Source organism: Haemaphysalis longicornis, unplaced genomic scaffold, assembly GCF_048455015.1.
Source record: "Haemaphysalis longicornis isolate Haplotype H1 unplaced genomic scaffold, Haemaphysalis longicornis Haplotype H1 scaffold_12, whole genome shotgun sequence".
In the NCBI taxonomy this organism is placed as follows: Eukaryota; Metazoa; Arthropoda; class Arachnida; order Ixodida; family Ixodidae; genus Haemaphysalis; species Haemaphysalis longicornis.
The window spans coordinates 53788365-53810005 of NW_027526225.1; the positions used below are offsets into that span (position 1 = coordinate 53788365).

A 21641-nucleotide genomic window follows, 5' to 3' on the forward strand; every position below is an offset into this window, starting at 1 on the left:
TCTCTTCTGTGTTGTAAAAAAATGTCGCTTTTGGGGGCTTATTGACAGCAACAGATCTATCTACTATGCTGTGGGACTGAATTGGTGTTACTCATTCATTTCATTCATTCATTTATATTCGCATCAAGTGAAAATACAGGATGCCGGAGGTCCGCAGAAAACGCCAACGAGATGTCAGCTTGACGGAGCCGCAGACGCTCACTGGTCGCTTGACCAGTATTTAGAAACGTTGCCAGAAGATCTAAGATTACTGTTGTTTGTTACAGCAATCAGGTTTGTAGAAAATCATTAAGATACAGTGACACAGGAACATCATTAAAATACTCGAACAAACAAACAGTTTGCTTACACAGTATGAAAAAAAGTGCTTGGTGGTGGTTTCATTAATTTTTCGAACCCTGGAGTTAAAAAAAAGCAATCTCTCGCTGTGTTCCAACAACAATCTTAGAAATTTAATTTTCCAAAGTGTCCGTGGAACATAGCATGTCGGACCAAAGTGGTGGGCATATATACAAAGGCACCGCAAATAAACCTGCTACTTGCCTAAATCACTGTCACTACATTTTGTCAGCTTTGGAAGATGCTGAAAAAAAACGGAGTCACTATTTTTGTCTATTCTTTTGAGCGCCACACTGCAAACATAATTTCCCATGCAGCGTATTTGACAGCAGCCAGCACATGCCTCAACCACTGGTGGTCTCGAAGGGTGGGGCAGGCGCTGTACTGAAATTTTGACCTCGCGCAGATGTTGGCAGACTAATCTGCCAACTCTTTCCACCATGAAGTAATGGCTACCTTAATTATTTCAGCCGCAAGCATTGCACCAGAGTCGTGCGGCTCTGACATTCACACCACTTACCACGATCAACCACTGCAGAGTCCTTTTTGGTTATTAAAGTTTTAGTAATGTACACATTTTTGTAGAGACCTTAAAAATGAAAAACAAAACTGAGCAGAATAATCAGAATCTTATGCAGGGTGCACCTACTGCATTATAGGTGCCTGGGTTTGTTTGTATTTTTGTTTTGTTGTTTTTTTAATCACGTTCTTTCCACTCTGCCTTTTGTGTTTGTGTGCGTGGGGGCTTGCCATTTCTGAAATGAAATCCTGCACACACCAGTGGTGTGAGCGGCGTTGAGCTCACCATCATACCTCCATTATGTTTTCACCGTGGATTTTTTCAGAGCTGTGAAAACCTCCTGTTTTCGGATAAGCAGTCGCAGCCAACCAGGACATATGGTAAGTGGCCGTGGTCGAACAAATACAATTTTTTTCTTTTTATTTGCAAATTACCCATGCAATATAAATGCTGCTGTGCCTACAAACGTCGGTGTATGACTTATCCGGCCACTTATTATTTTATTCGCCTAGTGAGTTCCTATGCGTGCACTTATACCCATAGGCAATGTCAAAAAGTTGTATGTGTGCTTGCTTGGCTGGGGTGCCAAAATGCACAGGTGTTTCGAGGGTGCGCCAAAATGACCATGTTCAAGGTGGCATCACTCGGTTTCAAGAAGTAGTCATCTCCCTTTTTAAACCAGCCTGACTGAACAGCACTCTAAATGTGTAAAAAATGAAAAATTCGCATGTATAAGTGGAGAACGTTACGCCGACACAAGTTAAGACAAATTCAATATCTGAAGACACTGTTGCACTGGCATTACAAAAATCAATTAGAAGCTTACATTGTGCATCCTAGAACTTTAAGGGGAACACTGCTCTTAAAACTGTGAAATTTGTTAGTCGTGCTGCTTTTTTCCCCACTGATTTCAAATATGCCATTATTCTTTTTGTCAGTAAATTAGTTCCCAAAATTTGGTGGCATCAGTGGCAAGGAGCCATTTCGAATGCCCATTTCAAACACCAAAGCTTAATGAGCTGTAAAATTAATTCCAAGCGGTGCATCAAAAAACCGATTCTTTTATTACAGTCACCAGGGTTCATAGTATTGGAAAATATAAAGATTACAGTTTTACGGATAACACTGTTTTGTCTATTGTTCCTCCCAAAATGGCTAATTGTCTCTAATTATCTGGGGAAATAATTGACTGATTAAAAAAAATAATGATACATTTGAAATTGGTGGGAAAAAAAGCATCAAGGCTGCGAAGTTTCACATAGTTTACTTCAAAATCAAAAGAAATTGTTTTGAGAGCCATGTCTACCCTTTTAAGCAATGTAGCGTCACATAAAGCTTTTTTATACACACAGTGTGTTGCATCGATAAATGGCTGTCTTTAAAAATTTTTCCTGTGTGAACTGCTCAAAAAGAAATGTGATGCCGGTTCCCGGCAGGTTTGCAGGGCATTGCGTGTTTAGTTCTGGATACCCAAGGTGGCACTGCACTACAGTGGCAGTCAGGATCGCTAAGATGGCCCCTGAGATGGCCAGGTGGAAATCATTTTCATTTGTTTGCTAATTAAGCAGTAAGTGTCATCCTTGTTCCCGGTGCTAAACACAAGCAAAGGAGTGGTTCGCTCAGGAAAAAAAAGTTTTGAAGACAAATTTTGATGCATAAAAATGAGAGAGCACGTTTTGTTTTGCTCTTTCAACAATTTTTTCACAAAGCCTTGTGCTTCTCTATGGCAGCTCCGCCCATGGCCCTGACGGGCCCCGAAGCAGACGCCAAGTTGATGCGCATCGAGGACGGCGTGGAGTTCGCGCTGCGACGAGCCAAGGTCTGGTCCAAGTACGCCAAGGACGTCATCAGCTACGTCGAAAAGCGTGCCAACCTCGGTGAGGAGACCCTTCAAGGGGCCATGAAGAGAAAATACAACTTCATTTAATTTGAAGGAACTAGGATTCAGTACTGTATTTTCCGGTGTATAAGTCGTGGTTTTTTTCTGAAATTTTTGTTGGTGCGTCTTATCCACCGCTGCAACCTATGTATGGAATAAATCCGGTTCGCGGCGGCTGCGCCTCGCCAGCGCACGTTGAGACACAGCTCTATGGTCTAAATGAATCCAAAGCCCACCGCTAGGGCGTTTCTCATAGCCCATTGTCGCTTCAGGACATTAAACCAAAAAATTCCCATAAACAATGATGATGGCCTGCAACAACCGCGTGCCACTTTCCGCCATGCGCAGTAACTACAGTTCAGAATAAATTTAAAGTAACATCAAACCGGGTTGCAAAAACAAAATGCAGCTTATAAATTATTACAGAGAGTTACACTGAAGGAGGTAAACGTGCTTCTAATTTTTAAAATGACAGCTTGCTGATAAGTTTCGATTTTCGGGCTGCTTCGATGCGCGTCACTTCCGTCCGCCATGACGCCTTTATTGCGCTGATTTACGACAGCGCGCAAGTGATGCGCGATGTTTTGAGAGGTGGCCAAATGGGTCTCCGACTCTTAGGACTCCATTTCTACAAAAACAGTTGTAGCCGGGTTGATAAAGGCCAAAGTAATTCCGTCCGCGAAGGGTGATGATGTTGGCGAAGAAGACATCAGTGAGTCGGAGGATGACAGCGATGCGCCGGTGGAACACCCCCTTGAAGTTGCTCAATTGTTTATTTGTTAGCGAGTTGGAGGAAGACCTCGATGGTTTTGCCTAAATGCCGTCTGTAAGTACATGCCATCTGTGTGCATCAATAAACCATTTTTGAGAAGCTCTGTCTAGACTTTGGACAGTATATGCACGTGTCTAGCCATTCCTACCGGGAGATGTGTTCATAGGCGGCCGCCGCCGCAACCATGTACTTTCGCCGCACTTTCTAACGATATGATTCGCTATGAGTTTACCTAATTAACAAGTGCGTCTTGTATACCGGTGCGTCTTATACACCGGTGCGACTTATATACATTTTTTTTCGGAAAAACTGTCTTTTTGAGGGGGGGTGCGACTTATAGACCGGAAAATACGGTATCTCACTCAGCTCCATTACAGCCTCAAAAGATGTTTTTTTAACGAAAAAAAAAGCGAAAATTATTTAAAAACTTTCAAATTTTGCGCCATAGTGATGTGTTATGAGCAAGAATGACGCCATACAGGCCAGCAATGAAACATAACTTTCAGTGCGTTAACTGCAAGTTAGCATTGAAGTGATGCGGTCAAATGGAACTAGAGGCCCCATTACAGACGTCCAGTGACGTGTCGTCGCGACAGGTCAGTTAGGCGGCCGCCAATTGCACAAACAAGGTTCCGTGACGTCATAGAAAAGTTGCGGGAAATTGGCTAGGGGGTCGCAACTGCTTCGCACGTTTTCTTCAATATCTCAGTTATTTGTCCGAAGATTGCGATGATAGTGGTATCATTGTTATCGGGACTAAGCAGTCTTTCTAATAAACCAAACTTGTATTTTGTCTTCATGGCTCCTTTAATGGTAATCACGGTGCGGCCAGGATATCCTGGGGCCATCAGGCTACAGGGGGCTAGTGTCTTGTCACTACTTTTGTGACGTGAATAGGCAAGCATCTTGGGAACAGTTACGCAAGGTCTCAGTGAGAGAAATTGTGTTTTCTCTTTGTCCCCAAAGGCTGGACTTTGTTGCCCTTTCAGAGCGGGGCGTGGGCCGTCCCATGTGCCTGTCCCTAGCAGCGGAGACGCACTCTTTCCGGAAGCTTGTATTTTCTCTTGTATTTTCTCTTCATGGCTCCTTTAACCGAGCAGTGTGTTCTGCATCGCAGAGGCAGAGCACGCCCGGAACCTGCTCAAGCTGGCACAGACAATGAGGCCCGTGCTCAAAGAAGAGGTGAGCTTGACACTTGGCTTGGCTTGGCTTGGCTGTTGGCTGCCACCGCGGAGCAGGTTGGCGAGTGCTAACTCCAGCGGTAGTGGATGTCACCCCCCCCCCCCGCCCCCCCCCCCCCCTCCATTTAACACCGACCTTCTCTTGCACTTCTGCGCGAGACGGGGGTGAAGATTTACTTCAAAACATTTCTGTCACACCTTTACAGCACCGTGTAACCTCTCGCAGTTAAAATAGCGTGAAGATCCGTTTTCCTTTCCCCTCGTAAAATACATTCAGTGTGCGCATTCCACCATACTCTTTGTTTAGGTTTTACACAATGTGGCGGAAGAATGTTTCCAGAGGCTTCCAATAAAACCTTTTTTCCCCAAGTCTGTTTCTCAGCGAAGGTGCTGATCTTGGCACTGGTGTGTTTCAGCGATCAAAAAATGCGCATCAGCCTGCCGCTTTTTCATTTTCGTTCACTCTTTAGTAGCAATAGAGGATCAAGCGACGTTCCCTCTGCCGTTTTGGCGCCTTTCGCAGAGCTTCCTGCCTTTCCAGTCCATCTACTGCACGGCCATCGACCAGGACCTGGACAATGCCAACAACTGCCTCTCCAACTGCACACTGCTGCACGACCACAAATTCGTTGAGGTCTGTCGCTCTCGTCACTCCATTGAAACTGCGCCAACACTAAAGGAAGTTGTCTATCCTCCTCATGCGCATAAATAAGCTTGCTCAAATATCCAAAATAGGTTGGTACTTCTAAAATAGGTTTTAGTGCTTTCTAAAATAGGTTTTACTACTAAAATAGGGTTAATTATAAAATATGTTTTAGTACTTTCTCGAGTTATAACTTAGTATAAATAACGAATTTGAGCAGTAATTGCTGCACTAGTTAGGAGTGTATTTCTTGGGGTCTTTTTTTATTTTCACATCCTGTTGACAAACAGGGGCTGCATACCAGGAAGTTATTAATAGAAGTTTAGCACCAATAGCTATTAAAATTAAAGAACAAGACATTCATTTTCTGACTCCAATTTTGTTTTTTAGGTCAGCTGTAAGTAATGGCTGCGGAGGGTAGAAAAATTGAGGAGCAGGTTCTGTGAATGCAGTTTGTGTTTTATGAATAGGGCATTCATCTCAGAAAGTGGAAGAGACATGTGAAGACTTATTTCTGCTTTGACTTGGTCATAAAAATGTACTTACATTTGTAAGTGGCTGCCACCGCGGATGCGGTGGCAGCCACTCGATTACACATATAATCGAGTTAATTTTAATTACCATATCCCTCCTTTAAAGGGGCCCTGCAGCACTTACTAATCGGAATGTATTTTGAGGTAAAGTCCCAGCAATCTCCTCCAGCAAGAATTATGAAAATCCCCGCACTGTCACTGAAACTATGCACAATTAGAAATCGCGCATCATCGTTCTCTCTCAACGTGACCGTGGAGAACGCAACAGAAGCTGCGCGCTCTCTCCCAGAGAGCGGGGCGGCTTGCGGCATTCTCTTCGGCAGCCTTTGGTATATCACAGGCCGGGGAGTTCTCTCCTTTTCTCCGCAACGTGGACGGGTCTATTTCCGGTCTGGTGCCACAAAAAAGCAGGCATGGGTGCCTGCTCGCAAGCGCGCGCTCAGGCTGGTAGGGCGTTTTTGAAGCAATAAGCGTTTGTTGTCAAGTGGTCTGGTTGAAAGGGAAGTATTGAGTTCATCACTCAAGCTCCACGTGCACTTGAAACACAAAAGAAACTGTTCGTACAGGCTTCCTATGCTGGACTTCTTCCTATGCTGGACGAAAACGTGATGACGACGATGATGATGATGATGGTGGTGGTGGCTGCCTGTTTGTTCCAGCCACTGAGTGCCCGGAGGAACGAGCATGAGAAGGCCCGCAAGCAGCTCAAAGATGCCTGGCAACGAGAGTTGAAGCGAATGGTAAGGAGGCACCACTCTTTTGTACGAGAACTTTTTTAGCGAGTGCTAACTGGTGGGCGGTAGTTGGTACTCCGGCATTCTTCAGACCTTGGAGCAGGACACGAAGGAGGGGTGTAGGCACACTGCTCCCCGCACGGGGCACCTTGAGCAATCTTGGTGACGGTACTGGCGATACCGCGGACCCTGAGCCCCCAAACATAAGCTGGATCCAACCGTGGCGATGTGTTTATAGGTGGAGGGTTAGAAACCACGAACGGTGGCTGTCGGAGCCCAGGTCAAGCTCCGGCGGATGGGCTCCCTGTCTGTTTACCAGGCAGGGAGCTCCGGGACCTCTTTGGCTACCAGGGTAAGGTCAAAGAAGAAAGTACCCCCGTCTCCCTGCTTTTTCCTATGCTATATGGATAATTCAAAACCCCCCCATAAACGTGATCGGCCCCCGAAAAGGGGCCGCACCGAAGTCTCCTTTCCTCCCTTGACAGAGTTGACATTTCCAAAACCTGACAATTTTTCCCGCTTTCTAATAATGGAATCTCTTGACAAGTCAAAGCCCGTCACTGCACAGTCTGTTTTTCTCATCTCCAAGTTCCTTGAGGGCATTGTAGGGAAATCCTACAAAGCCAAGAAACTCAGAACAGGGGAAATCCTGGTCGAAATTAACAACAGGCAGCAATCTATCAACCTCCTCAAACAAACCCGCATGGTAGATACAGACATAAAGATCACACCCCACCGCACGCTGAACAGTTCCCAGGGCGTCATCTCCGATCCTGACCTGATGAACGAAACAGAGACAGATCTGCTCGATGGCCTTCGAGATCAGGGCGTGACGGCAGTGCGAAGGATAATCATGCGTCGAAATGACACCGAAATTCGTACGAAACACTTGATCTTGACATTTGACTGCTCAACGCTCCCCGAGTCGGTCAATGCAGGCTTCATACGATGTCCAGTCCGACCGTACATACCAAACCCGCGCCGCTGCTTCAAATGCCAGCGGTTCGGGCACGGTACTAACTCTTGCCGCGGCAAAACGACCTGTGCGAAATGCGCCGCACAGGACCACCCGACAGATAACTGCAACTCCACCACCTTCACTTGTGTTAACTGCGGGGGATCGCACGCGGCGTACTCCCGCAAATGTGAGAAATTCCAACAAGAAAAGAAAATCATCAATGTCAAAGTAACTGAGAACATCACCTTCCCAGAGGCGCGGAAGAGGTTCGCCTCTTTCCCTCTGGGAAGGTACGCCGACGCAGCTCGCCGGGGGGCGGAGCGGCGTCTGGTTTCTGCGGGGACCCAGTACCGCGAGTCGGACTTGGTCCCGCCCCCGCCCCCCGCTGGGTTGCCTCACGCAGCCCAACCCGGCACCACACCGCTTGCTGAGGCAGCAGCGGTTGTGGTGCAAACCACTTCTGTCGGGACCGGTGCCGCTCCCAACTCTGTCTCCCCGTCCTCCAGTCCGTTGGAGGGTACCGAGGTGATGGACACCACGGGCCCCGCACCGGCTCCCACCGTCACCGCACCGCCCGTGCCACCTCTGGTGCCCCGGACGCCCTCGGCGGTGGCGGCTCAAACGAAGGGCTCCCGAGGGGGGGCCAAGTCCGGGGGGCCCGGTCCGTCGGGCACCCCTCGGACATCCGACGACGAGATGGATGTCGGGCCGTTCCTGCCTGCAACACAGCGCAAGGAGCGGCCTCCGACGCCCAAGCCAGCAGCAGAAAGGCCCAAAAAGCCAAATCCTAGAGTAACAGCCCCGAAAGACACATGAACACACATACACACAGACTTCAGTAGCTTCTAAATCTCCATAATGGGAAGAGAAAATATTACTCAATGGAACTGTAGAGGCCTCATTAAAAATCTTGATGATGTCCATGAGATATTGCATTCAAACCAGCCAAGTGTGATGTGTCTTCAGGAGACGCATTTGAATCCCAATCACACAAATTTCTTAAATAGGTACATGGTATTCAGAAAGGATAGGGTTGGCTGCACACACTCTTCGGGCGGTGTAGCCATAATAGCCCGAAAATCCCTAGCATGCCATCCTATCACTCTCAACACCGTCCTTGAGGCTGTAGCAATACGCACGATAATTTTTAATAGGTTGGTAACGGTATGCTCAATTTACATTCGTCCTGATTATGCACTTTCCAGCTCTGACTTCGAGGCGCTGGTCGACCAGCTGCCCGAACCGTACATCCTAACAGGCGACCTTAATGCACACAACTCTCTTTGGGGCTCCTCCAGAACGGATGCCCGAGGTCGCCTGATAGAGAAATTTCTTACATCTTCAGGAGCATGCCTTTTCAACAAAAAGCAGCCTACATACCATAACTTAGGACATAATACATACTCACATCTCGACTTGGCTATTGGTTCTGCAATTCTCTTTCCATATCTTGAGTGGGGCGTGGGCACTGACCCATATGGTAGTGACCATTTCCCCACTTCCCTAGCATATATAGGTAAAGGCCCATGCAGTCCATCTTCCCATAAAAGGTTTAATGAATCAAAAGCAAACTGGAGCACATTCACACAAACATCTCAACTACACCACACATCCATAAAACACCTACACGTGGAGGAAGCCGCCCAACTCGTCACAGCGCACATCCTCGACGCCGCCGAAAAGTCCATTCCCCACGCCTCTGGTGCCCCGCGCAACCAGAGGAGGCCGTGGTGGAATGAGGACTGCAGGCGGGCGCGAGAGGCCCAGAACAAGGCGTGGGGTGTCCTTCGCCGGTACCCCACATCAGATAATCTCATTTCGTTTAAACGGGCCAAGGCTTTTGGGAAGCGAGTGCGCCGTGAGGCGAAAAGGGAAAGTTGGCGCACCTTCCTCACTTCCATCAACGCCTACACTGACACGCGAAAAGTATGGACACGAATACATAAACTAAAAGGACAACAGACACACAGCCTGCCCCTGGTTAATACAACAGGGGACACACTGGAAGACCAGGCTGACACGCTCGCACAACACTTCCAACATGTGTCCAGTTCAGCGCACTACACCAACACTTTCATAAAACACAAAACATCCTGTGAGAAGAAGTCCTTACGAGACAGTAATAAGTCGACCTCATCTTATAACACCCCCTTCTCACTGCATGAGCTGAAGATCGCACTTAGTACTTGTAAACCTTCAGCTCCAGGCGCAGACAACATTACATACACTATGATTCAATACTTGCACACAGACACACTTGAAACCCTCCTTCACCTCTACAACAAAATATTTCTTTCGGGGCACCTCCCAGGGTCATGGAGGGAGGCCATTGTAGTGGCCTTTCTGAAAGAAGGGAAGGACCCTTCCTCTCCCGCAAGTTATCGTCCCATCGCCCTCACAAGCTGCCTGTGTAAGCTGTTCGAGAAGATGATCAATAGGAGACTCATGTACTTCTTAGAGTACAATGGTCTTCTCGACAGCTGCCAGGCTGGCTTCAGGGCTGGGAGATCCACCAATGATCAATTGGTTGCATTGGAAACATATATAAAAGATGCCTTCATTCATAAGCAGTATTGTATAACAGTCTTCTTCGATATGGAGAAGGCCTATGACACGGCCTGGCGGTACGGCATCTTGTGTGACCTCAAGTCGTTTGGTGTTTCCGGCAACATGCTGAACACGCTCAGTAGCTACATGTCGGAAAGGACCTTTCGAGTGAGGGTTGGCAGTGCCCTTTCGAATGTATACGTGCAGGAAAATGGCGTCCCTCAAGGCGGTGTCTTGAGCTGCACACTGTTTATTGTTAAGATGAACTCACTTCGGAAGGCATTGCCACCAACCATTTCCTGTTCTATATATGTAGATGACATTCAAATATCTTTTAAGTCCTGTAACTTTTCAGTTTGTGAACGCCAAGTCCAGCTTGGGGTGAACCAACTTGCTGGCTGGGCGGACACAAACGGTTTTAAACTGAACCCTGGAAAGAGTACTTGTGTTGTGTTCTCCCGCAAGCGCGGGATTAAGGCAGAACCGGAGATCACCCTTCATCGCGCTTCTATCCCTGTAAAAAAGGAGCACAAGTTTTTAGGTGTAATATTTGATGAAAAACTCACGTTCATTTCACAAATCAAACAACTTAAGGGGGGACGCGGGGATCAGATTTCGGAAAGTGACCAAAAAATCGTTTTTTCGGAACTCACATTTTCGGATTGCACGTTTTATATTCTATGCGTTCACAAAGTTTCCCCGCCGCAAACGATCGCGAAGTGCCAAAGAAAAATATTTATATCGGCTGAGGTGGCAAAATATTTCCTCAAAATGACGAAAACACGGCAATTTTCGCAGCGCTGTATCTCCGGAACGACGCTACCGGGCGCCGCCATCTTGGTCGCGTTAGATCGGCCGACTCTTTAACTTTCGTTTTCCGGTCGCTCCTTTTGTCATCGCTCGCTCACAAACGCACAAACGGCAGAAAGAGAAAGATAGTGAAACGAAGCAACCGATAGATGGTAACACGCGATTGGCTGTCCGGCCGCGTTTTTAGATACGGCTCTCCTGATTGGGCGCCGCCATGCCAGCAAAAACATGGCCGCCGGGCTGCTGCGCATTTTACGCGCACTGCGCTCCCGATGTTTTCAAGGTTTCCCGGTCGACTCGGTAGCAGTTTACTCGTTTTATCTGTTGCGGTACTGAACAGTGACATTACTGTTATCGCGGCGATAATGTTGAGATCGTGTGCCAGATAGGGAGGTGCGCGGCTCGAAAGACGCATCGAAAACGTGCCCGCGACGTCGCCGTGGTCTGTCCTTGAGTGGGAAGCGCGGTGCGTGCGCCTACAATTGCGGTTCGTGAAGCGAACTTTTGGACGCATTGTGAGCATTGCGATGTTATAAAACGCTGAGTTATTGCTGTGTTGCACAGCGTGCTCGCGAGCTTCGGGAATGGAATGACCGACTCGCCAGAAGTTGCGGCGCGCGCTGCATTGGCGCGACGTGTTCGGGCAGCGGCCGATTGCGGGATCGGTTGCTATTGCACGCGAGTAATAATAATTGATGTACGGGAAGTGAAATTTAATGGGAAAAGCGAAGTTATCAACCATATCAAGGTTACCTAAATTACGATCGTGGGGAACGCGCGCGTAGGGGATTGTAGGGCGGGGGGGGGGGGGGGGGGGGGGGTGCAATGAACCGTCACCTAGCTTATTTGAGAAACTTTTGCCGTGGCTCTAAACTAGTTCGTACAACGAAGTCTGGGATTACAAAATAATATTTTGAGTGTTAAATAAATTAGAAAAGACGCCATAAGGGTGCAGCATTCACAATTCGATATTTTTATTGGGTTTTCTATTTTCGCAATGTTTGCAATTCTGTTGTCTATCTTGCAATGATTGATTCTCCTGAAGGTGAAGAGCATGGTATGCTAATAATAATCAATGTTGTAATTGTGTAAAAAATCTATACTCTGCTTTCAAATAGCTCATCTTATGCTTGTGATGCCCAGATATAACTTTTTGACACCGAACAGCCTCATGTACTAAGCTGTAGCTTTGGCAATGTTATGAAACCCAGAAATCTGCTGAAAGTCTGCTGGAATATTACTAATATAAAACGAAACCATGCCTTACTCTTCATTTTGGAGACAGTTATGCATTAGGCATACATCAAGTAAAGTTTAGGTACCCTAGTAGCCCATAGCAAACTTTGTGGTACACTAGGTGTAAAACTGGTGCTTCTGCCATCTGAAGGCCTGCACATGAAAACCTTCAATTGGCCAGGAAGGCCTCCCAGATGCACCAAATCAAAGGGCAAAGGTCTTTGAGGTTGTCCCCAAGCAAGGACAGCAAGGACTATGCTGCTGGTGCAGTTCGAAAAATCGTGAAGTCTTCGTAAACTTCAAGAGCCGTTTTCTCAAAAGTCCGTTTTACGAGTTCTTCGTTGCTCGTGGAAAGGATAGCATGGCAACCACTGGGCGGATTTCGACACTGTTTGTTTTATTTCAATCCTTGAAGAGTTCTGCAGGGTATGACATTCTCGGATTTTCATTTTAGGGCCTAGATATTTTTTTAAGTGACATTTACAGCCAAGTCAGCTGTATACTACTGGTTACAGGTGAAAATAATGTTTTCTGTAAAAAAAATGAAGGGTGTAAAAAAAATTAGAAGAATGTCATACCCTGTAGTGTTCTTTTGACTACAATTTAAAAGTATTCTGAACTTCCTACCATATGTCAATACCTTGCTAGGCTTTCCACGAGCGGACAACATGTACACCTCTGTAACACAAAAACTACTGAAGGTATCATTCTTAAATTTCAAAATTCACCATTTGGAGTGTTTTCCAATGTGCCTACCAAATTTCATTACTCTATGTCAAAAAATAAAAAAGTTTGCTCCGATCCCCACCTCCCCCCTTAAACATAAATGCCTGAAAACACTAAACATTCTCAAAGTCCTCTCCCACCAGTCCTATGGTGCAGACAAAGAACTCCTTCTTCGCATTTTTACCGCCTTAGTCGGGTCTCGGCTAGACTACGGTAGTGTTGTGTATGGGTCGGCATCAAAAACAGCACTAAAAATGCTTGACCCAGTTCTCCATTTGGGCCTGCGCCTTGCGTGTGGTGCTTTCCGCACTAGCCCGGCCCAGAGCCTGTACGCTGAAAGTAACAAATGGTGCCTGGAACATCAACGAATGTACATAGATTTATTATATGCTTTTAAGGTCTCATCATTCAATAACCATCCTTTTAAACCTGTCCTCAACGATACATCTACAACCCAGCTATTCTCAAATCGTCCATCTGTTCCTTTGCCCTACTCTCTGAGGGTGAGAGAGGAAGCTTCAGGTCTTTCCGTTGGGTTTTTAGATGTCTGTACATCATCATCATTTTCTGACGTTATACCACCATGGCAACTGCAGCCTGTTTGTTGTGATGTTTCATTTATGAAAATAGATAAAAACAGGGTTCCGAGAGCTGCAATTCTGCAGCATTTCTTGTTGCTTCAGGATAAATATAAATGTGCCGAATTCTATAGCGATGCCTCGAAAACTTCAATTACAGTGTCGTGCGCCGCTCATGGTCCCAACTTTATTGCTTGCAGAACCATGAGTGTACACACCACTATTTTCTCTGCAGAAGCATATGGCATTTTACTCATCGTTCAGCACATTCTTAAAAAACGAATTCCTAAGTCCGTCATCTTCACAGACTCTTTGAGCGTTGTACGTGCATTGTCTTCACACAGACCCAAGAAAAACCACATTGTCAATCTTGTCTTTAATTTCATAATGTCTATATATGCAAATAATTTTCAACTAATCCTGTGCTGGGTTCCAGGCCATGCTGGAATCGCGGGGAATGAGACCGCAGATGAAATGGCCGCCACTGCTGCACTTGCAAACACAGTGGACATAACAACAATACCCTACACTGACCTCAAGCCACACATCCGACAACACCTTCGCAAAACATGGCAAGCCAACTGGAATACACAGACAGACAACAAGTTACACATAGTAAAGCCACACTTAGGACAATACACTAGTGACTCACGCAACAGATTCACCGAAGTTGCCCTAGGTAGATTACGGATAGGCCACACACACGCGACACACTCCCATCTGCTCACCGGATCTCCAAGACCCCTGTGTAGCAGGTGTGGGGAGGGCCTATCCGTACTTCACATCCTCATTACATGCAAAGCACTCCAGACAACAAGACGCAAACACTTCCCTCAACTCTACAGACAACACATTCCACTACACCCAGCACTCTTTCTAGCGGATGATCCCGTGATTCCTGTACAACGCACTTTTAAGTTTCTCAGTGACATCAAGTTTTTACATCTCATTTCCTATCACGCGTAGTTTTTTAAAGCTTTATTTCATGCCACGCACCATCACAACCTGGCCCTTTACACCAGCCATCCTCACTGTATTTTATTGATTTTACTTTGGTTCTTGCTTACTGATTTCAGTGTCTAAGTTCTCACCTCTCATATTTAACCACTGTTTCGGCGCTCTTTGCCCTAGTTGGCCTTGCGCCATTAACATCCAACCATCATCAAGGCACACTGCTAACTAACCGCTGAAAGTTTTTCTGCAAAGGTTGAACATATCATCTGCCGCGTAACTTTACCTTTCAAACAAACAAAGCAAGTGCACTCGAAGGAATTGAAGTGTAATCCACTTGTTTTGTTCGTCTTAATGGTATGCAGTAAAACCTTGTCACAAGAGGCACTGCAACAGGAGGCACTTGGTTGTGAGAGACATTTGAATGAAGACAGTCTGGTTGGTTTTTCAATGTTTGCCATGTTCGCAACTTTGCTTCAAGCGACCTTACTTACAAGAGACACGTTCCCTGCAGGGGTGGAACAGCTGCGCCATTTGTGCCATTGAGTGCCAAACGTGTTTACCTGCTCCATCCTGCGCCGATTCGAACCACCCCTGTTGCGCCAAACTTGTTTTTCAGTGCCGTCCTACGCGGCAGCACCTGAATTGAGCCGCGAGATATGACCGCCGTGATGCCCCGTGCCTGAAAACGTGGCTGAAACATCGTGTTTTCTGTCTCATCAAGGTGGTTATGGTTTCAGTTTCATCAAGGCCTTGAGCGGCTATGAAAGTTGGCTGTGGCTTAACGACAAGGCCGCAGGCTCTAAATGCCATCTCCGCCTTCTCTTTGCCTTTCTTTATTTTGCATCTGCACAATTTTGTCTGCCGGTTTCAGCCACTGCACCACAATCAATGAAAAAGGACCAAAAGGAAAGTATTTGTGTGGCTTATCACTAGCAGATATAATGATATGCCTAAATTAAGAAACATTGTAGTTTATTGGAGGTAAACTTAGTCGCCCATATTTGACGATCCTGGCTTTGGTGCCAGTAACTTTTCATAGTGGCATGTATTGAACAAACAGGTTCTTGTACGCTTTACCCTCTCTTGTTAATTTGGTTCGCTTTTGTTGTGAGGCGGTAATTACTCATTTTTGCCTGTGAACTTTGCTTATTGGGAAATGGTCCAACATTAATCATACCTCCTAATGCGCTCTAGTTACGCAGTCTACGCCGTAACTTCATCGACTCTCGCAACTGTGTGACGGGCCAAGACAAAACTAGTCAGCATCGCACGGACTAAAACAGCTGTTCGCAGAAAAAATGCAAACACCTTGGTCTGCGGAATGCCACCATGCGTTCGCTAAAACACTGCCACCTACGGGACACGAATTAAGTGAGGCCTGTTATTTGATTCCCTTAGAATATGCGTGTGAGGTTTGACATTTGAACAGTGATAATGTGGCGCGCTCGCTGGGGCCGAAGGTAGATAACTCCGTGTGTTGCCAACCTCCCGATATACTGTAGTACCACAACTGCGTTCCCAGGTCGGGGTAGGTTCTAACGCACAGTAGGACGCCTGCGTTCCCGGGTCAGGGTACGTTCTAGTGCACGGTAGAATGCCTGAATATTGGATAGATACAACGTAACTTGGATGGGGCTGGCCCAGCTGCCAACAGGGAGGTTTGGCAGGCACCGTAATGCTGTGAAATGGTGTTACATCTGCTCCACAAGGCCTTCCTAGCTGTTCCCAGCTTGCTATACAAAAGGCACTTTTGCCTGCTCCCAGGACTGTTCCCGAAGCCGTGTTCCCTGTTCCACTCCTGTTCCTGGGACCCTTTGAGTGTCTCTTGTGACGGGGTTTTGCTGCATATGCTCACACTTCTGAGCAGAACTTGTCAATCGGCAGGCGGTGTTCGCACCCCTCCATTGTGTCCTGTTCCAGTGTGCTGTGAGAGAAGCTTTGCTGGAAACTGCCTCCCTTTGATCCCTTAGTGGGAAACACGGTCTGCGAACCTCAGACCCAGGCTGGTTTGTCGTCACCAGCTCGTAGAGCATGTGCGACAGGGAGGGGTGATCGCAAGACTGGGATCAGGTCGCTGCACTGATTAGGATACCCAGATGTGGCGTAACAACACGAGGAGCAAAGCTCCGAGGACCCTCCTCATGTGTGCTGGTGGCAAAGGCAGGTGTTTCCGCTTTGCGGCTGCTGCAATGCCGTGCGAGCTCAGGAGGAGCACACGCTCGAGGTGCCACCGCGGCTGCATTCCCGGCTTCCCACTGGGCACCATGGCCGGCAGCGCAGGGCTTCTGTTGATGCGAACGAAAGTCGGCAGCGGGATACGGCTCGCACGTGGTCGTTTGAAAGCGGGGGATCGCCGGCCACAGGTTTGTTAAGGAGGTAAAAAAGCTGTGCTGGTTTTCACGTAGAAACCTTTTTCACTGAGCGAAAAGCACTTTCAGCCGTGATTTTTATTTCAAGCAAAACAGCATTTTCTGAGTGTTTTCCTAAATTTCTGGTTCCCATAAGCCCACAAAAAAATAAAAGTAAAGCTGGAAGTAAAAGTAATGGCAGATTTTTCAGTGAGGCATTCAATTAGGGCATCTGGCAATTAAAAATTTTATGTTGAGCACAGGCATCACTTTCGCATATTTTCCTAAACATTATGACTAGTACATGAACCTGCAAACACAAAATGAGCTTAATAGTGCACGTATTTATAGATTTACAGGCTTGGGAATAAAACTGCGAGACCGCCAGTTTTTTCAGCCTCAATGTCGTAATTTCGTCTACACTGGAGCTTGTTCTTTTTTGTAGCTTGAAGCTCCACTAGAATTAAAAAAAAACAGTGATAGCTTTCGCGATATGCATAATGTAAGAACAATTCCCCAAAAAACTACCAGTTTTGGTTTCGTTCTCTCTGCTCTAGAGGTACTTTTGTGTGATGGCATCAGCTGACACCACCAGGGCCGCAAGGGTTGAAGCTCGAAGCTTCTCAGTGTGCCAAAGTTATTTTCCTAGCATACTATCTTGTGCCTGGAGGTGGGAGATTGCCTTCGTTGTGGTTCAGGGATTTTTCGTTCATTTATTAAATCGCGAGGGACTCCACATATCAAGAGTCCAGATATGCAGTGAAACCATTTCATTTTAGTGGGAGCCGTTTTGCTGCTGCCGATGCCTACGCCAATGCCAGCTTTTACTCTCAATGGGCCATTTAATGTTTCAGCATTAATAAAAGGACGCTGCCCTTGAAACAAGGATAACGCAGCTAGTCGCAGTCATGCGCTAGCAACAGAACATAAACAGACAGGGAAATAAACACTGTGGGAAAGATGGGGACGAAAACAACAGGGTACAGGATGAGTGCGACTTCAACTTTGTTCTGCATGAAACAACAACACACATACATGCGTCTAAGCAGTATCTCCCACAAGCCAATCAACAGCCGCACTATCCTTTTCGGCATTACCTAAAACACTTGCTAAACACAACAAACAAAACAGGGCGATAAAACAGAATTCACAGAGCAGTGGGCATCAAACAACAGATCCACAATAGAGAGTTAAGGAGGCGTCTAAGCTCAACGTTGCATGTCACACCTAAGACCAAAGCTTAAAACAAGAGTCGGCGAGGCATAAAATCACCCAACTAAAATGAACGGCAAGGGTGGGAAATGAAAGCAGTGAATGCACCATGTGTTTTGTCATGAACCACCTAGGCAAACAAACGAACACTTGTGGCAATTGCGCGTTGACCCGGGGCCCCTTCCCTCCCCAATGCTGCAGCAAGAGCTGGAGTCGAACGTGCGCAAGGCCCGGGCGCTGTACGTGCAGCGCCATCAGGAGCACGACAAGGCGGCCCAGCGTGCTGACGACCGTCGGAGGCGCCTCGAGGAGGAGACCACCTTGCAGAAGGCCCGCGAGGCTGAGACCACCTACAAGGCGTGCGTGGTCGAGGCCAACGAGCGCCTGCTCGCGCTCGAGAGGACCAAGGTGTGACGCTCCATTCCGGCCTCTTTCGTGGGCTGCTTGAACGCGGAATCTTTGGTCGGTACGGATATCTCGATTCAGCCAGACAGCCAAACGTTATAAGTACAGTCTAGTCCACTTGTAACAATACCCAAGTGCCAAGGAAGACCCATCGTTATGCCCGATAATTGCTATATGTGGGCTGCGAAATACAAAAGATGAAACAGTGCTCAAATCATTTTGTGAGGAAGGCTGTACTGCTACTTATTTGCGGAAAAGGAGCCGTAGTCGGTCAGCCTTGTTTGCTGCTCGGTAGCTGGCGCACATTTTTCTCAAGAGCACCTGCAGGTGCTTCACCTAGCGGAGCTAGATGTTCCGAGGGACTGTATCATGCGCTGGGCCTCCTGTGACGACGCTACCTGAGTAGGCTGCGCAACCGTGTCGTCCGGGTCATCGCTGTCACCGCAGCATGTATCCGCAAAACGATCGCCTCTTCAGTGAGGCACATGGACGTTTCCGAAACATCGGCCCTGACGTCCCTTCCATGGAAAAATGGAGGCAGTTGAAGAGGCATCCAGTCCAGTAGACGCGGGTCCACGAGCGGGCAGGGGCACGATGCTAAAGCGGCTGCGCCGGGACCGGGGTTCATAAGAAAAGCTGCTTTCCTCCTCCTGTCTCTTCCTCACGAGCACTCGTTTTCTGAGGGGTGGAAGAGATATGAGGCACATGATCAAGTTGACCAATTCATCCATGCAGGTTCTTCCCCTGTTGCAAGGCTGTGTTCTTTGATACTGAAAAATCATTGATATGAGGAAGTACCTTTGAACGGTTTTTGCCATATAGGTTTGGAGGAGCATTATCATCATTGTGCCTGGTGCTTTATAACCCTAAACATAAAAAAAAAAACTGCCTAGCTGTTCCCATAAAATTAAAGAAAGAAGATAGTAAAACCTGGAACTTTTCTCCTAAGAAAAGGATTGAATGCCACTCGTGGTTTGCATGAACATAAATCGATATTTTGCATTTTTAGCTTTGGCTCATTTTCTAGGTATCATTGAGCCAAACATGCAGGAAACTTGGCTGCTGTTTTTTTTTCTCTTTCAGTTGCGGCAAAGACACGATAAGTGAAAGTTCAAACAGCGTGCAACGCACAGAGCCTGTGAAAGGGGGTTCACTTTCAGTATTCTTTCCTTCACCCAGAACTCTGCTCACTGCAGCTGAGGGCGTGGCCAAATGCAGAACGCATTTGCAAGTAATTCGTTTGTGTGCTTGGTAACCTTGGATCAGCTAATCTTCAGCGGTTGTTTCTCACCTTCGTACATGCATCATAAAAGTTGCTGCTTCACCGTGCCTCTGTTGGCAGGGGATGACTGTGGTCGAGAGTAGATTCAGGTGACTTTGGTTAGCCCCACGTAGTAATCAGGGGGACGTAATCACTTGCCTTTTTTGTGCCCCCGTAGACTTCCAATGGTCTCTGGGAGAAACTATCAGACGTGGTGGTGGTAGAGGGGTGATGACAACGGCGACGTGTCTCTGTCCGTGGGGCTCGGGATGGGAGGGGGGGCGGCCTGTGGGACCTCTGATTGTGGTGATGGCGGCTGCTCATGGGATGCTGTGCATGGCGCGCAGGCGGAGGTCCTGCAGCAGGTTCGTGAGCTGATGTGCCAGTGCGACCAGACCATGAAGGCCGTGACGGTCGCCTACTTCCAGCTGCAGCACACTGTCTGTGCCCCGGCACCCATACAAGTGAGCCCCTGTCTGCTGACGCTGCAATGGCGGAGCCACAGTGTGGTGCTTCCGCATTCTCGGGGGGCTTTATGCAGTCTAACCTTTGAGTAAGTTCACTTCGACTGTTCTCAAAGACTGGCCATAAACTTTGGTATGCAGCTATTCTTGCCATGAGGAGAATGGAGGTATGACTGCTGTATATGCCTGAGTCTAGCATTTTTTTCTCCACTCAGACTTGCTCCAAAATGCGAAATGCTGCTTTTATCACTGCATGCCATTTTTGCTGGTGCAGAGCAGTACTGTGCAAATGGCTAAGTTCTCATAGGAGGGGGCTAATACGAACCCCGCAGAATACGTGTTCTCTCCACAAGCACCGTAAAAATGGTGATGGTAGATCAACTTACACCTTAGATGTTGGGCCTGACAACTTGTAGAAGCTATCACTTTGAGCCCATCCAGTAAAATGCTTAACACCTGGGCCGGTTTGCCCGTACGCATAAGTTCCCCATTAAGTTCCCGCTTACAAATAAGACGCCAATAAGTTGAAGTCAGCCACGGCAAATAAGTCAGTTGCTAGAAAACCCGACGGAAACGCTACTTTAACCGAGCGTTTGTATCAGTTTCGGGCAAACGACTTATTACCTAGACAGCGCTTAAGTCGTAGTTGAGAACTTATTCTTAAACTTATTGGGTTCGGGCAAACGGGCCCTGGTCACATTCCTATGGGTCTAATTCATGAGCTATAGGCTTTAAAAACCATCGTGCAGTAATGGGAAAACTTTTACTGATCCGTGAAAATGCAGTAAAACTTGTTGATACCAGTTCGTACTCATTGATGCCGCCCCAGTTCATACAATTTCCCAGTTACTATGCTCTCAATCGTGAAGTTTAAAAATTCCTCATAGCGATTTAGTACAGTGTTTTTTTTCCCCAGTTACTACATTCCTGGATATAATGATTTCCCAGTAAGTACGTTCAAAATTTTAAAAATGTTATCCAACTACAACCGGATGATACATTTTACGGTGAACAACAAAACAGGCTGATGTGTGTGCAAACCGAGCCTCAGCGCATGCAGCGCTGAGTCAACACTTGGGTCACCTGGACGGCTTTCCCGCTCGGCAGAGAAGGAAAGGCATCGTTCGGTGTGTCCTAGCTAATGTGTCCCAAGGCAACGGCCTGGGGAAACGGTCACTGCTGGACGCAATGTGTTACCTAAACACATCATGGGAGATTGTAATGCGCGAAACAGTGAGAAACTGCTTCGAAAAGTGTGGCTTCTGTCAGAAGCTGCCGAGCCCGAGCTCAGCACGAGTGGCGAGGACGTGTGAACGGCGGCGACGCACTGCGGCCCACGCGTTCACGTTTGTGGCCGTGGACGGTGACGTCGCAGTCGTGCTGGAATCACGCCATGAAGCAGTGCCAGCAGTGCACAAAGCCTCCAAGAAAGATGGCAGCGATGACGGGGAGGAAGAAATGGCGTCCCCAACGGCCACATATGCTCAGGCCGTAGTCGACTTCAAAGTGGGGCTGAGTTACTTTCACAAGAAGGGCAGTCC

General features: G+C 47.3%; 1 protein-coding gene across 1 annotated transcript in view; it reads left to right on the top strand.

Annotated features, from left to right (window-relative positions):
- The window catches only part of LOC144162658 (rho GTPase-activating protein 45-like), a 122021-nt gene that overhangs the window by 60204 nt on the left and 40176 nt on the right, over nucleotides 1–21641 (top strand). The window contains exons 6-12 of the mRNA XM_077693285.1: nucleotides 1185–1239; nucleotides 2590–2736; nucleotides 4628–4692; nucleotides 5215–5325; nucleotides 6527–6607; nucleotides 18172–18378; nucleotides 19984–20100. Coding sequence (XP_077549411.1) covers nucleotides 1185–1239; nucleotides 2590–2736; nucleotides 4628–4692; nucleotides 5215–5325; nucleotides 6527–6607; nucleotides 18172–18378; nucleotides 19984–20100 — 783 coding nt within the window. The remainder of the gene's footprint in view (nucleotides 1–1184; nucleotides 1240–2589; nucleotides 2737–4627; nucleotides 4693–5214; nucleotides 5326–6526; nucleotides 6608–18171; nucleotides 18379–19983; nucleotides 20101–21641) is intronic.